Raw genomic sequence first — 15,992 nt, 5'->3', positions numbered from 1 at the left:
ACGAATTGATCGAGAAACGTGGCGGCAAAAGCGCCGTTACTTCGCATTGGTGTGACCGAGTGCAGGAGCTGAGGGCATGCTGCCTAACGCGTCAAGTTTTTTTATAGCTTATTTTTTATTTTACATTCTATTTACTTTATAATTCATATAATGTTCATATGTATGTATGTTTGCATGTAACATGTAATGTTTGGATAGCATTGAATAGCTACTATGGAAGCTCATTGAGAGGCTGCAGAGTTCTGAAAGCCCGTGAGCTTGTAGGCTTATCTCTGGCCGGAATCAAGGGATTCTTCTTGACCACCTCGTCCGCAAACTTTTGGAAGAAGACCGTGCCGCTGGCAGGGTCCATCGCCATGAGCTTGTCCAGCATCTCCCAGGTGATGTTCTTCTCCAGTATCTGGCGCTTGAAAATGTACGCCGGCAGGTTGATCATGAACTTGGTCAGCTTCCAGTGCGGACGCAGGCGCGGTATTCCCAATTTATGCGGCACCACCTGGTGGTCCGGCAGAGTATCGATATCTACGTAATTAAATTTGACCACCGCAGGATTGTTCCGCTTCCGTGGAGCCCACTTGCGTGGCTTCTGGGCTGGCGGCGGTGTTAGCGGACGTGGATTGGGTTCCGGACGATGGGCCTCCGCGTTGAACTTCCTCGACCACAGGCTCTCAAGGCGAACGAGTGACTTGCGGTCCTTACGGGTCAGATTGTCGGTGTCCGAATACAGATGCTGCAGTATGTCATCCATTACGGACGTGGAAAATAGGCGAGACTCCGGAATCCATGTTGGCAGATGCGACAGCTGGGGCTTATTGAGTTTCGACTTCGGCTTGGGGTGCGACTTTGGCGGCACAATCTTGGTTTTTGGACACATTGCCATTGTTTCGGAGAAGTTGTGCTGCTACTAAAACTAAACTGTGCGACCGCCAAAGAGAAGCTTTTTAAGGTGGCCATATTTTGAGTTCAAGTCAATGGTGGGGACACACTGTTTTATGCGCCCGGGTGGCAGCGCTATGTGGACTACGTTAGGAACTTGAAAGTTTTTTTATATTTAATTTGAACAAAGCTTTTAATGTTTAGAATTTATGATCGTTATTTTTCGTTTGCTTTAAAAAGAATGAGGTATTATAGGAGGTTTTAAATTATAAGACGTATCCCAACTATTAAAGGACTTTAAATATTTATTAATTTCTACAAGTGTATGCTGATCAACTAAACAGAAAAGGCTAATCGAAAAAAAGTCAACCACAAAAAACATCGAAATTCAAATCTCTGAACGAATATCGCAAAAGGACTGCACCAAATACAGAGTGATTAATTGGCGGACCATCATGATGTCAGCACACTAGAAATTCCAATATTAAACCAAAACAGTGCAGTGTGAAACAGAAACTGAAAGCCGAAAGCTGAAGCGCAAACATCTAAGCCGCCAGTTTTGAGTGAGCCATTGCAACAATTAATAACGGTTGTGCCGCGAGATTTATGAGCGACGACATATAAACAAGACCAAAGCGCTGTAGCCGTCGACCGCGAAATGTCATAAAACAGTCTCGTCTCTCGGACTGGGCGTCCGGTTAGAGCCAAAACCCGACGAATTGCTTAGAAACCAGAAGAGGGCACTCACAAATTGGATAATTAGGGGAAGGAGCGCGAGAGGGCGACTTCACACGCCGTAGGGGGCGTGCCGCAATCGTAAAAATAAAACTAAACTGACTAAACTAAATTCAAACACCTGGGAATGCACTGGGAGAAAAGAAGCATGATTCAATTAGCAATTATTCAAGGGAGAACCATAGATTAGAAGGATATTATAGCTGCAAATAAAGCTAATCTTTTACATATTTTTGTTATAAACCCTATTCTTTCCCATTTTATAAAAATAATAACCTATACATACGCTTGCAGTCTACAATTGGATACAACGATCGAATGGGAAACCGATCTAATAAACTTAAAATATTCTCATTCTTTGAATTAATATTTATAGACAATTTTATAAAAATGACATTTTTGTCGAAGTTTAAAAATCTCATAGCTAAGCCAAAAAGACTTAAATTTTAAATCGGAAAGCTGTTCTGTGCTAGTTTTTGATCCATTAATAAATCTGCATATTCAGTTTAAAATAAAATAAATAAAAAAAAATTTAGCGAATTTTTGACAATTTTAACGATGTAACCCCTTTCCTAATTTTCAAAAAATTGAACATTTTTGAAAAAAATAATTTTTCTGCCGGAGATGGCTAGAAAGATTCACCTGTTGATGCTGATCAAGAATATATATGATTTTTAGGGTAGGAAATGACTGCTTCACAGCGTAACAAGCTCCTGACTAAAATTATGATACCAGTTATTACTCCAACTAAAATCTTCAGATTTTCTTCGAGTGTATATGTCATATATATACAATATATCGGCGAACGTGGTTTTTCCACGACCATACAATTTCGGGGTTCCTCTGCCAGATGAGTCGTGGGATATCGAACGACTCTGCTGCCGCCGTGACAACCAAACACAAGCTCGGCTTGGGAGTCTTCTTCTCCGCACTGTCCGGTTCCCTGCCCCGTTCCGTTGAGTAATGGGCCCTGTCCGGCGACATGTCCGCGCCAAGGCGTTAACTTGGCTTGTAGTTGTAAAGTAGCTCGGGTGCGCTAAGAAGCGTATAAAACCTAGAGTCGGCAGCTTAATCCGCAACAGTTGATCGTCAGCGTCCAGTCGGTGCATATACCAGCCAAAAAACGAATCCTTAATCCTGCCTAGGACCACACAGAACTTGATAAAAAATATACTAAAAATGGTGAGTTGAAAGATCTATGCTATGTATCGCATAAAATATTATTTTTTAAGTGTATGTATGTAGAATGGTTTTCTGTTTTATGTATTATTTTTCAAATGCGATGTTCTATAAGTTTTTAACGTACAGTTTGATCCTTTTGCAGTAGTGTGGCAACGCCAAAGTCGTGTACAGTTTACACAAAATATTGAAATCTATGTATAAGATACTTGTTTTAAATACTTGAATATAATAAAAACAAATGATTAAGTTTTAAGAATACTACGGCAAGGTTATAATAAAATAGTGCAATTAATAAATTATATGTTAATTAATATTAATTTTTTCTAGAACTCAATCACTGTGCTCGCTATCTTCGCTGCCTCCCTGGCCTTCTGCGCCGCCGATGTTTCTCACCTGTCGCGCACTTACCTGCCTCCTGTGAGCGGCGGATATGGCGGCTACTCCTCCGGATATCCCTCGTATCCATCGTACTCGAGTGGAGCTGGTTATTATTCTGGTGGCCTTGCCGGCAGCTATGCATCGCCAGTGATCTCGTCCAGCTATCGAAGCTATGCGGTGCCACAGTACACATCCTATGCCGCACCCTCGAGCACCTACTTGCCGGCGAATACGGGTTACTCTGGTTACTCCGGATACTCGGGCTACTCCGGCCTGGACACCAAGTATGGCAGCAATGGAGGCTATGTCTATTAGGCGCGGGACACACAACCTAGAAGCAATGGAGCAAGCAGACATCTTTATATATAACTATATATATCTATCTCTTTTTTGTTTTGCTTAAGAATTTTTTTGTTCATCTTACGGATATTAAAATATTGTACTTCGAATGCTTTATTAAAATAATTAACAAAGTTGATTGTGACTTTTAAATGGGAAAGGGGAGTCAATATGGAGAAATACTTTATATATTATTATATAATACGCCTGAAAGTCAGCTACAAATAACAAAGGCATTATTGCCAGTTGGATGTGCGGTTTGCAGCATTAACAGATTTGTATAATTTATATGTAATCCATTTTTCCCAGTCTCAAACTTTTATAAAAAGAAAAGGAAGCTAATTTCGAGAAGCCTTGCCATTTGAATGTGCAATCGGATCATAACAAAGCCAAAAAGGCATTAATTTTAAATCGAAAAGCTTTTCTGTGCTAGTTTTGAAGTAAAGGTTATAAAACTACCAAGTATTTATTAATGCAATTACAATTACAATTGCAGAAATTCGATTTAAAATAATGTTTGTTATTTTTGAACTATTCTTTCGCATCACTACATCCCGGCTTGGAGGCGGCCGAGAAGGTAGTCATGCTCGTAACCCGGAGAGAGCATTTTCACATATCCCTTGGGTTCGCACAGATCTAAATAGGAGCCCTGGAAGGCGTTATATCCCTTGTGCAACAAATATAGCTCCGGATAATCCTCATTGAGATCATGGTTGCGCAGGAAGCGCATTATCTTGGCTGCCCTCATGGCGGAGAACTCGCAGTAGAAGACATAAATGACACGTTGAGCCACCCTCTCCTGCTTCAACTCCTCTGTTAAGTCAGGAAAAGCCTTCCGGACATGGTACAATGAATAGACATTCCAGGCATAACGAATGTGACCTCCCTTATACTCGTAGGGGTACCTACAATCGATGATGTTATATCTACCACCAGGTCCTAGTTCCTTGGCGAATTCGCCCTGCATGAGACGGGCCAGTGTATCGCTCGAAATGGTCTTTAGATCACGATGACGAGTTCCTTCCAGAAGGAAGGGAAGAGCATAGGGCTTGCCCAGATCCCCGATCAGTTGCGATTCATTGATAAGAGGAGTCTTGATGTCGGAGGAGGAGGAAGATGTCTCCACCTTGGAGATGGACGACGATGGGTCGATGGAGGATGTTTCTACCTGACTGTCCTCCTGCTCCACCTTGGCATTCAGTTCCTCTGGTGTGACTATATTCAGCTTGCTACACATCTGCAAAAGGTTTCGAGGTGTATTATGTATGGTTTATACTTGTTTCATTCTAGTTGGTTGTTTTTTCAATTTTTATTTATTTTTTGTAAAGAAACTTACTGTGGCTGTTTTTTCTCAACAATTCGTTTTTCACTTTGGTAGAGCTAATATCTGTAATGAACGTTGGGCAATGAATGACCCAAAAGTCAAGGCAACTAGATGGGACAATGGTTTGGACTGTTGGTTTTAATTATATATTTGATTTATAGCTCTCTTTTATTATTATAGAATTTCATTTTTATTTTTATGAAAATCGGAATACTATATAAAATAACTGCCTAAGAAACGGTTATTAAATGTAGAGGATCAGAAAGTATCTTTTAACGGTAAGTAATTAAGTATGAGCAGTAAGTCTCTTCGAACATTAATTAACTAGGATCAGTAATCAACTATGATCCCTCAGTATCAATTAACATTAAGTAACTCTGATTAGTAAGTAACTATGACCAGTAAGTATCTCTGACCAGTAAGCATGTATGATCAGTTACTAACTTTGAACACTAGTAAACAATGACTTGCAACTTTTGTAACACAACACATATCTGGGACTTGGCCGGCAGCAGTCACTTCGTTCCGGGGATGTTAGAACGAGTTGGGAATCATATGCAAGGATGTGCGAGATTTGTTTTGGAACAAATTTAAGCTATTTGAATGAAAATACGGAGTTTTTCTTCTATATAATTTTACTGGTATATAAATCGGAGCATGTCAGATCGGTGGACTATATATATACATAAATATAGCTGCCATAGGAACAATCGGAAAATGATAGGCAAATATTATAACTTTTCCAGTTTTCAACAGATTTTCATTAAATTTGATATATGGCCATTATATATTGTGTACATTTTTATGAAAATCGGACTACTATATCACATAGCTGCCATACATACGATCGTTAAAAAGAGAAACTGAATAGAACATTTTAGCCAATTTTGACAATTTTAACGATTTAACCCCTTTTCTTTTTTCAAAAATGTTCAAGTTTTGTGTTTTCTGTCGGAGGTGTATAAAAAAACTCTCCTGTTAATACTGATCAAGAATATATATGATTTTATAGGGTCGGAAATGACTCTTTCACTGCTTTAAAAGCTTCTGATTAAAATTATAACACCCTGCAAGGGTATAATAATTCCTTTCCAATCTGGCTTTACATTCTTAATTTTATTTCCATTGATTACAAAAAAAAAAGGTATTGTACAAAGTGTCGTTAATTCGTTGTTTTTTTTTTTGTGTTGCTTGTTTTTGCTTGCATTAGAGATCTTTTTTAGTGCTTCAGGCGGTACTCATAGCCGCCGTTGGAAGCATATCCACCGGACTTGTGTCCTGATCCGTAGCCAGATCGCAGGCCGGATCCTTGGAGAGAACCATGACCGGATGCAGATCCATAGCCATGGCTAGAGCCCTGGCTAGCAGCGTAGCCGGAGCCATGGTTGGAGCCGGAATAGCTCACATGAGAGACGGCTGCTGGAGAGGCATAGGTCTTCCTGGAGGCAGCTGGGGCAGAGTACGAGCTGTGGGAGACACTTGGGGCAGAGTAAGAGCCATGAGAGGCAGCTGGAGCGGAATAGGATGATCCTCCGACAGCACTGTAACTATTCTGGGAAGCAGCTGGAGCTAAATACTGCCTGGAAGGAGCGGCCACAGGTGCCGAGTAGCTGGTATGAGAGGCGGCTGGGGCAGAATACGATCCATGGGAGGCACCTCCAGCCGATGAGGAGTACGAGCCATGAGCTGGGGCAGCATAGCTCTTGTGGGAAGCAGCAGGAGCAGAGTAACTACCATGAGAAGCGGCAGCTGGAGCCAGATACTTCCTGGAAGGAGCAGCCACAGGAGCCGAGTAGCTGGTATGAGAAGCAGCAGGAGCAGCATAGCTGCTGCTAGAGGAAACGCCAGAGGAGTACGATCCATGGGATGCAGCTGGAGCCGAGTAGGATCTGTGAGATGCAGCCGGAGCCGAGTAGGATCCATGAGATGCACCCGAGGAGTACGATCCATGGGATGCAGCTGGAGCCGAGTAGGATCTGTGAGATGCAGCCGGAGCCGAGTAGGATCCATGAGATACACCCGAGGAGTACGATCCATGAGATGCTCCCGAGGAGTACGAGGACCCACCCGATGAGGTATAAGTATTCTGAGAGGCAGCTGGGGCCAGATACTGCCTGGAAGGAGCTGGAGCTGCAGCTACCGAGTGACTTTTCCTGGCATAGGAAGCAGTCGCCGGAGCAGTTGCATACGAACCCGAGGAGCTAGAGGCTGCCGCATTGTAACTACTTGTGGCACCCACCTTGGGCGGCAAGTAGGAGTTGCTCAGCGGAGTGGCCACCGCCACAGAGGCCAAGGCCAGAATCACAACACCAAAGGAGCGCTGAATTAGGAAAAGTAAATTGATTAAAATGGAATCTACAAAGCAGTTGCCATTTGAGTTGAATGAATAAATAATAGATCAATTAAGGTAGCAAATAGAAAGGTAGCACTCGCAGATGCATTAATCAATAAAAGAGCATCTTAAATCAATTCGAAAATAAATCTTAATCAGGGATTAAACCTGAAACACTCACCATTTCAATAGATTTTTCGTTTCTAGCTGCTGTTTCGGCCTTTGGGGGTTCTTGGGAACTGATGCTCTAGCCGATGCTGGCCAAGACTTTTATAGGAGACTCCGGACAATGGCTGTGCCGGTGAGTCTTCCAATCTACCAATTCTCCCATCTACCAAATCCCCCCAAGACGCACACATAAAGCAAAAAATAAAAAAGAATTTAAGCAAAAAATAAAAATAAAGCCAAAACAACAATATTAGAAACGCATAGGAATGGTGGGGAGGCAAAGAGTTTTGCTTAAAGCTGATCGTCATCATCGTACATAGTTTCAGCTTACACTGAGCTACACGATTGGGGTTTGGGGGAGATAAACGCTTTGGAATAATAAATTATAATTAAATAATAAAATAATAAAATATTATTGAGGGTTTTTAATAAAGTTGAAGTTCTATTCTATTCCTATAACTCTTGAGAACGTTCTTGGTTTCATTAGGAATATAACAAATATTGGTATGCTGGGTATTATAATTTCTGTATAAAACTCTTTAAAAGCTTCGTTTTCTATTGAAAACTAGGACTAGATCGAATGACTATATCACATAGCTTTCATAACAAAGATTGATAAAATAAAATGGAAGGTTAATAACATTTGCTGCCTCTCTCTTTCCTTACACTCTCAAGCATCCTGTATCTCTGTATCTCTCTATCTCTGTATCTCTCTATCTCTGTATCTCTATATCTCTGTATCTCTATATTCTGTATATTCTGTATCTCTCTATCTCTCTATCTCTGTGTCTCTGTATCTATGTTACTCTCTTACTCTGTTAATCTGTAAATCTGTTACTCTGTTACTCTGAGTAACAACTCTGTAACTCTGTTACTATGTTACTCTGTATCTCTATTTATCTGTATTCCAGCATCTCTGTATATCAGTATCTCAAGGTCTGTATCTCAGCATCTCTGTATCTTTGCATCTTCGTATTTCTGTATCTCTGTTACACTGTTACTCTGTATCTCTGTATCTCTGTATCTCTGTATCTCTGTATCTCTGTATCTCTGTATCTCTGTATCTCTGTATCTCTGTATCTCTGTATCTCTGTATCTCTGTATCTCTGTATCTCTGTATCTCTGTATCTCTGTATCTCTGTATCTCTGTATCTCTGTATCTCAGCATCTCTGTATCTTTGCATCTTTGTATCTCTGTATCTCTGTATCTCTGTATTTCAGTATCTCAGTAACTCTGTAATGATATATTTATATCTTTATCATACATAGCTGAAACTTTGTTTATCAGTGTGCCTAGTGCCATGGCTAAGAATGGCGCGTTTGGTGTGGAATATGTCGTAGACTCTATTTATTTGGCCGTCTTTATTTTTAGCCCTGTCCATTTCGGAAGTCGCCGAGAGTCGAGAGTAATTAATGATGTGCCAGTGCCTTAGCCAGTGCCTTAGCCTGTTAAGAGGGTGCGAAGTTCGCGGATAATCCAAGCTCACGCCGTTGCTAACGGTTTGAGAGCGACCCGGGATCGCTTTATTGGATTTGTATAGGATCAAGTCCGGACCGAAAGAGACCACCCTCGCCCGAGCCCGCATCTAAAAGCAACCATTACTCACCACACACATTAATTATAATCCACACAGCCACAGATATCGGGCTTAATGGTTGCGGCCCCTCGAGTGTTTATATCTTTTTGCGTGCGTTTATATAATTAAAACGAAATGCTAAGGGAAGAGGAATTAACAACAAACAAAAAAAATATATACATAAAAACTGCAAAAAACAATACACAAAAAAGAGGGAATAAATGATTGTGGAAGTTAAAAATACTCTTGCAAAGACCATAGAGTTTAGCGATTTGCATAAAAATGATAAAAGTCATTGCGGGGAATTTACTAATGAGAAATATTTATGGTCATAACTGTTATAGAAGCCAAGTTAGTTATCATAACCTCTCGATAGCTTCTTTCTTTTCTAAAGAAAACAAGTATAATGGAATTTTTAAAACAGAAGAACATACAGCCAATAAATACATCCATCTTTAAGTAATAATTCTATCACTTTCATTTGTTTAAAGATGTTATTATTTATATTCTATTATTAAGCTATAATGGATTGCCTTTTAAAGCTGATATACCCGCTCCTTCAAGAGTTAAAGACAAGATCAGAGAGAAGACAAAGCAATTTATTTTTCGAGGTGCGTAGTTTGGGATTGGTCTGGAATGAGTTTTTGGGAATGGATGAGTTAGCTTTACAACAATCAGTTTGAGTTTAGCTTTCAACAGCAAAGGAAGTAAGTCAGGATTTAAGAAAGATTCATTTAGAGTTCACTTAGGGTTCACTTAAGGTTCACTTGGGAGTGCTAGAACATTTTAAATATGTTATAGAAGAGGTTTTAAAGGTATAGAATATTAAACTAAATGGAAATAAATTCAAAAATTTGAAAAAGTTGAAACACCACTGAACACTTAATAACAAAAAACCAAAAGGAAATTCAATACCAAATTCTCTAATGAATAAATGATTCAATATTAATTTGGAAATTCAAAAGAATCAAAGAGAAAGGAAAGGTTTTAAATGATATATTATTGTAATAATTTATATATATAAATTATATATTGAAATTACTATTTAAATCCTTTGCAGTATATCCTGGTCGCACCTATTTCCTTCGGAGTCGTGTCTTCTCGGCCATATCCTTGGCAATGGCCACAAAGAGAATATTGTGCTTGCTGACCACCGGCTTGGTCATGGGATTCTCCTCATCATGCCGCACTTGCAGGGTATCAGAATCCAGGGTAATGCTACCAACCACCTGGCCGGGCTTTAAATAATAATTCTGGCCCAGTGAAGTGGGTCTATGTTCGGTGATGAAGTGATATCTCATCGGTTCCAGCTCCTCAATGATTAGCTTGGGACGGGTGGTGCTTGGTTGAGCGACACATGAAGCTATCAACGCCACCATGATGATGATGAGTATCCACTGGTAGGGCATTCTTGAGTCTAAATCTGAATCTTATTCCTTCTGCTGGTGCATTCACAATGCCATCCGGATGCATCTTGGATCATTCTTTTATATCCTCAGCTGGGATTCTTGATTCTGGATGCTGGACATTCATGAGGAACACAAGGAGAGTGCGAAAGAGAGCTCTCTCCTCTCGAAATCCGCTCTTGATTGGTGGATTTTTACCTGTCCCGTTTTGGGCATAACAAGTTTTTTTCTTTAATTTTTTTTGGACATTAACCCGATTTCGATTTCGCACTAAGCGATACAATTTATAAATGTATGCATGCTTGTGTGTACATATCGAAGATATATATATATTATGCATATATTGGGGTGTATATAATGGTCCATTCACAACACAACAGAAATGCAAATTTCAGTTGTGTTTTCTGTTTTGGATATATCATCCAAAAAACCGACTATATATGCACATTATATCCGTATGGAACTTGGACTTGCCTGACAACGGTGGCTAGATTTTGGGATTGGTTTGTTTTTAATGGCAAATAAATGTTTGCTCGGATTCGTTTATTTATCATTCTGCTCGATATATACTTATTTATGACTTGTTCAAGTATTTATGGGTAGATTTGGGGGTATAGCATTTTTCTAGCAACTTTTCAAGGGGTTTTTGTGGAAAGCCATATAGAAAAAGTGGTTTATTAGCTGTGATCTTGCTATTTGTTTGAGAATATAGTATTAAAAGAATTAAAATCTTTGTTTAAGGTGCCTTTAAAGTTAACTAACAAGTGTATTTTGTGGTATATATATGATACCAACTCATTATCTCTGCCAGATTGATACCTATCTGGGAAACAGACATAACAAAAGTCTCTCTGAGTATCTCAGGAACAATAGCTGGCAATCAGCCTTAATTTCAACAGAGTTCCGGATTGATTCGACAGTGATTAATGGTGTTCCACAGGACAGAAACAAAGATGTGCAAAATATAGTGCTCCTGCATGCAGGAAGCTCTTTCTAGAGATTACAAAGAATATATACTTAAGGCTACATATGTACCAAAGTCAGGGTCAGCTTTGAAAGTATCATAAGAATAAGAAATCAATATTTGTTGATAATTTATAATGAAGTTAAGCTGTTAAAATATTATTTAAATTAAAATTCAGTAATGAGATCCATGGAAATAAGGAAATAAATAAGAAAATATATGCATAGATATCAGCACAGCTTAATTTTAAACATAGGCCTAATCACTTAATTAGTATCTATATACATAATATAATTGTCATTGTAAAGACTTACCCCAGTGGAGGACACGTCGCTATCCGCCTACGTCATTGATTACTTCCTTCCAGTGTTGATTTCCATTTCCGGTGCCTTCAAGTTAAGCTTCTTGCTGGTCATCCAGATGTTATCCATGGGCCACGTCATAAGTTTCGAGTCGAAGGGGAGGAACTTGCACTATCACTCTAGATGTTAACACTGGAGACGCCACCGACGGAATGAGGTGCGCAAGGCGGCCGAGCCCGCTATTTATAGGCTGCGAGGCAAGAGAACAGAGAATATGAGAGCGGGAGAGAAATAGAGAATCTAGAGTTAGGCAGAGCCACATAGAGTGTAAGGCGTATCTCTAGAGATGCACAGAGAGGGAGAGGCACAGAGAGTGGGAGCGAGTGGGAGTCCGAGAAACAGAGGCATATTGATATTTTATTCAGGAACTTAGTTAATTTTAATTTAAATCATTTAATAGGCTTTTAATGTTTAAATTTTTATTGCTAAAGTATTGTTTTTACATCTTTTATTTGCAAAATACTTAAATTTTTATGTTTTTTTTATTTTCATTTTTTATTTTATAATTAATTAAGCTACAGATAAGTTTCAAATGCAATTCCTACTCCCATTGCATTTCGGAAATGACTCTTTCACTGCCTTACAAGCTTCTGACTAAAATGAAAATATCCAAAAAAGGTATAAATTTAGCAATTATTTTTATATGCCAATCGAAGTTTAAAAATCTCATAACTAAGCCAAAAATGCATTAATTTTAAATCGGAAAGCTGTTCTGTGCTAGTTTTTAATTCGTTAACAAAACTGCGTACTCAGTTTAAAATGTAAAAAATTGAGTTTTTCGCAAATTTTTATGATGTAACCCCTTTGATTTTTTTCAGAAAATTGCAAATTTTCAAAAAATTTATTTTTCTGCCGGAGATGGCTAGAAAGATTCGCCTGTTGATACTGATCAAGAATATATATGAAATATAGGGTCGGAAATGCCACCTTCACTGTGTAGCATGCTCCTGACTAAAATGAAATTACCCTAAAAGGTATACAAATAGGTATAAATTTAGCAATTATTTTTATATGCCTATAGAAATTTAAAAATCTTATTGCTAAGCCAAAAATGCATTAATTTTAAATCGGAAAGCGCTCCTAATTTAGTTTGTATTAGATTAATAAATCTGCAGGGTCGGAAATAACCTATTCACTATTTGGAAAGCGTCTGACAACAATGAAAATACCCTTAAAGATATAAAAATAGGTATAAATTTAGCAATTATTTTTATATGCCAATCGAAGTTTAAAAATCTCATAACTAAGCCAAAAATGCAATAATTTTAAATCGGAAAGCTGTTCTGTGCTAGTTTTTAATTCGTTAACAAAACTGCGTACTCAGTTTAAAATGTAAAAAAATTGAGCTTTTCGCAAATTTTAATGATGTAACCCCTTTGATTTTTTTCAGAAAATTTCAAATTTTCAAAAATTTTATTTTTCTGCCGGAGATGGCTAGAAAGATTCGCCTGTTGATACTAATCAAGAATATATATGAAATATAGGGTCGGAAATGCCTCCTTCACTGTGTAGCATGCTCCTGACTAAAATGAAATTACCCTAAAAGGTATACAAATAGGTATAAATTTAGCAATTATTTTTATATGCCTATAGAAATTTAAAAATCTTATTGCTAAGCGAAAAATGCATTAATTTTAAATCGGAAAGCGCTCCTAATTAAGTTTGTATTAGATTAATAAATCTGCAGGGTCGGAAATAACCTATTCACTATTTGAAAAGCGTCTGACAACAATGAAAATACCCTTAAAGATATAAAAATAGGTATAAATTTAGAAATTATTTTTATATGCCAATCGAAGTTTAAAAATCTCATAACTAAGCCAAAAATGCAATAATTTTAAATCGGAAAGCTGTTCTGTGCTAGTTTTTAATTCGTTAACAAAACTGCGTACTCAGTTTAAAATGTAAAAAAATTGAGTTTTTCGCAAATTTTAATGAAAATTGCAAATTTTCAAAAAATTTATTTTTCTGCCGGAGATGGCTAGAAAGATTCGCCTGTTGATACTGATCAAGAATATATATGAAATATAGGGTCGGAAATGCCTCCTTCACTGTGTAGCATGCTCCTGACTAAAATGAAATTACCCTAAAAGGTATACAAATAGGTATAAATTTAGCAATTATTTTTATATGCCTATAGAAATTTAAAATTCTTATTGCTAAGCGAAAAATGCATTAATTTTAAATCGGAAACCTGTCCTATGTTAGTTATTTTTAGTTTAATAAATCTGCATACTTAGTTTTAAATTTTAAAAAATTTAAATTGTTCTTGTCAATTTTTGAAAGTTTTAACGCCTTTCCTTTTTTGCAAAAAATTTAAGATTTCGACAATAAAAATTTTTTTCGGCCGGAGATAGCTAGAAAAATTTGCCTGTTGATGCTGATCAAGAATATATATGATTTGTAGGGACGGAAATAATTTCTTCACTTTAGTTTTATGCTTATGACTGGAATTATAATACAATTTTTAAACCAATCTTTATCTATATTTTTATATGAAAATTTGTTTACCAATCAATGTTTAAAAATTGCATAACTCACCCAATAATGCATTAATTTTAATTTGAAAAGCTGTTTTGTGCTAGTTTTTATAAGACTAATAAATCTGCATACTCAATTTCAAATGGAAAAGAAATCGAATTTTTGATGAAATTGTTGATAATTTTAAGGATGTAACCCCTTGAAAAATTTTGAAAAAATTTTAAAATTTTATTTTTCTTCTTGAGATAGCTAGATCGACTCGGCTGTTGATGCTGATCAAGAATATATATGATTTATAGGGTCGGAAATGTCTCCTTCTATGAGTTTTAAGCTTCTGGCTGAAATTATAATACCTTGAAGGGTTATAATAATTTTGCAAAATATTTCGTCAATGTCTGGGTTAGTTTTAAAATTATTGTAAGGGTAAGAAATCACTATATGTGTATAATTTATAGTTAAGTTATGCTGTTGATACATTACTTTAAATTAAAATTCAAGAATGGGATCCACGGAAATAAGAAAATTAATGGGAACATACGTGCATAGCTAGCAGCAGAGCTTAATTTTAAACTTAGGCTTAATCACTTAATTAGTATCAATGTTAATAATATTATATGTCATGGGAAAGACTTACCCCAGTGGAGGACACGTGGCTATCCGCTGATCCCAGAGTAGATTGATCCCAGAGTAAATTTACATTTCCGGTGCCTTCAAGTTAAGCTTCTTGCTGGTCATCCAGATGTTATCCATGGGCCACGTCATATTTTCCGGTTCGAAGGGAAGGCACTATCACTATCACTCTAGATGTTAACACTAGGTACCCCTAGGACAGACTGAGGCGCGCGGGCCGCTAGCGCCTCTATTTATAGTTCCCGAGTGAAGAGAGGAGCAGAGAAAGTGAGCGAGAGAGCGCTAGAGAGTAAGCGATGCTGTTAATACATTACTTTAAATTATAATTCAAGAATGAAATCCATGGAAATAAGTAAGTAAATTGGGAAAATAAATGCAAAGCAAGAAGCAGAGTTGATTTTAACCCTAGGCCTAATCACTTAATTAGTATCTACATATATACATAATATAATTATCATGGTCAAAACTTACCCCAGTGGAGGACACGTGGCTATCCGCTTTCGTCATTGCTCAATTGCTTCCAGTGTAGATTTCCATTTCCGGTGACTTCAATCTTCTTGCTGGTCATCCTGGGCCACGTCATATTTTTCGGCTCGGAGGGGAGGAACTTGCACTATCACTCTAGATGTTAACACTGGAGACGCCACCGACGGAATGAGGTGCGCAAGGCGGCCGAGCCCGCTATTTATAGGCTGCGAGGCAAGAGAACAGAGAATATGAGAGCGGGAGAGCAAGAGGTACCTCCAGAGTGAGGCAGAGCCATATAGAGTGTAAGGCGTATCTCTAGAGATGCACAGAGAGGGAGAGGCACAGAGAGTGGGAGTCCGAGAAATAGAGGCATATTCATATTTTTTTAAGAAAATTAGTTAATTTTAATTTAAATCATTTAATACGATTTTAATATTTAAATTTGCATTGCTAAAGTATTGTTTTTACATCTTTAATTTTAAAAATACTTCAGTTTTTTTGTTGTTATTTTTTAATGTTGTTATTAATTAAGTTACTGATAAGTTTTAAATGCATGTCCTACTCCCATTGCTTTTCACCAAGGAAAAAAATAAATTCATGCATAAAAATATAATTACATATTGTTAAATAAAATATATATTTATTAGAAATATTGCAAATATCGGCGTTTGCTATATCTAAATATATATCATAAAAAATATCTTAAAGCAAAATAGTTTATACATTTAGAAATATTAAATAATGTTATGAATTTTTTACAATTTCCCCTT

The 15,992-nt window shown here is 37.5% G+C and overlaps 4 protein-coding genes and 1 pseudogene across 5 annotated transcripts; 1 reads left to right on the top strand and 4 right to left on the bottom strand.

Moving 5' to 3' along the window:
* Positions 1-94: 94 nt before the first annotated feature.
* On the bottom strand, positions 95-1,395 carry moon (moonshiner). The gene has a single exon (XM_020947161.2). The coding sequence runs from the start codon at positions 878-880 to the stop codon at positions 212-214; it is 669 nt and encodes a 222-aa protein (XP_020802820.2). The 5' UTR covers positions 881-1,395; the 3' UTR covers positions 95-211.
* Positions 1,396-2,686: 1,291 nt separating this feature from the next.
* LOC110179555 (uncharacterized) lies at positions 2,687-3,647 on the top strand. Its single transcript, XM_020947137.2, has 2 exons — positions 2,687-2,793; positions 3,121-3,647. Exons 1-2 carry the CDS (start codon positions 2,791-2,793, stop codon positions 3,484-3,486), a joined length of 369 nt encoding a protein of 122 aa, XP_020802796.2. The 5' UTR covers positions 2,687-2,790; the 3' UTR covers positions 3,487-3,647.
* Positions 3,648-3,943: 296 nt separating this feature from the next.
* On the bottom strand, positions 3,944-5,193 carry LOC110179558 (cdc25-like protein phosphatase twine pseudogene; annotated as a pseudogene). The gene is made up of 2 exons (XR_015272295.1): positions 4,847-5,193; positions 3,944-4,747 (listed from the first exon to the last, which is right to left on the bottom strand). The product of XR_015272295.1 is annotated as a cdc25-like protein phosphatase twine pseudogene (transcript).
* Positions 5,194-5,929: 736 nt separating this feature from the next.
* Positions 5,930-15,261, bottom strand: LOC110179600 (uncharacterized). Its single transcript, XM_086835206.1, has 3 exons — positions 15,226-15,261; positions 11,596-11,622; positions 5,930-7,154 (listed from the first exon to the last, which is right to left on the bottom strand). The coding sequence occupies exons 1-3, from the start codon at positions 15,259-15,261 to the stop codon at positions 6,054-6,056; spliced, it is 1,164 nt and encodes a 387-aa protein (XP_086691332.1). The 3' UTR covers positions 5,930-6,053.
* Positions 9,987-10,726, bottom strand: LOC110179601 (uncharacterized). Its single transcript, XM_020947199.2, has one exon. It carries the CDS (start codon positions 10,318-10,320, stop codon positions 9,988-9,990), a length of 333 nt encoding a protein of 110 aa, XP_020802858.2. The 5' UTR covers positions 10,321-10,726; the 3' UTR covers position 9,987.
* Positions 15,262-15,992: the final 731 nt, after the last annotated feature.

The sequence above is a fragment of the Drosophila serrata genome, unplaced genomic scaffold (assembly GCF_035046125.1).
Source record: "Drosophila serrata isolate PLE 108 unplaced genomic scaffold, ASM3504612v1 contig_276, whole genome shotgun sequence".
NCBI lineage: Eukaryota > Metazoa > Arthropoda > Insecta > Diptera > Drosophilidae > Drosophila > Drosophila serrata.
The sequence above is the reverse complement of the archived record's forward strand: the minus strand, read 5'-3'. Positions and strand labels throughout refer to the sequence as shown.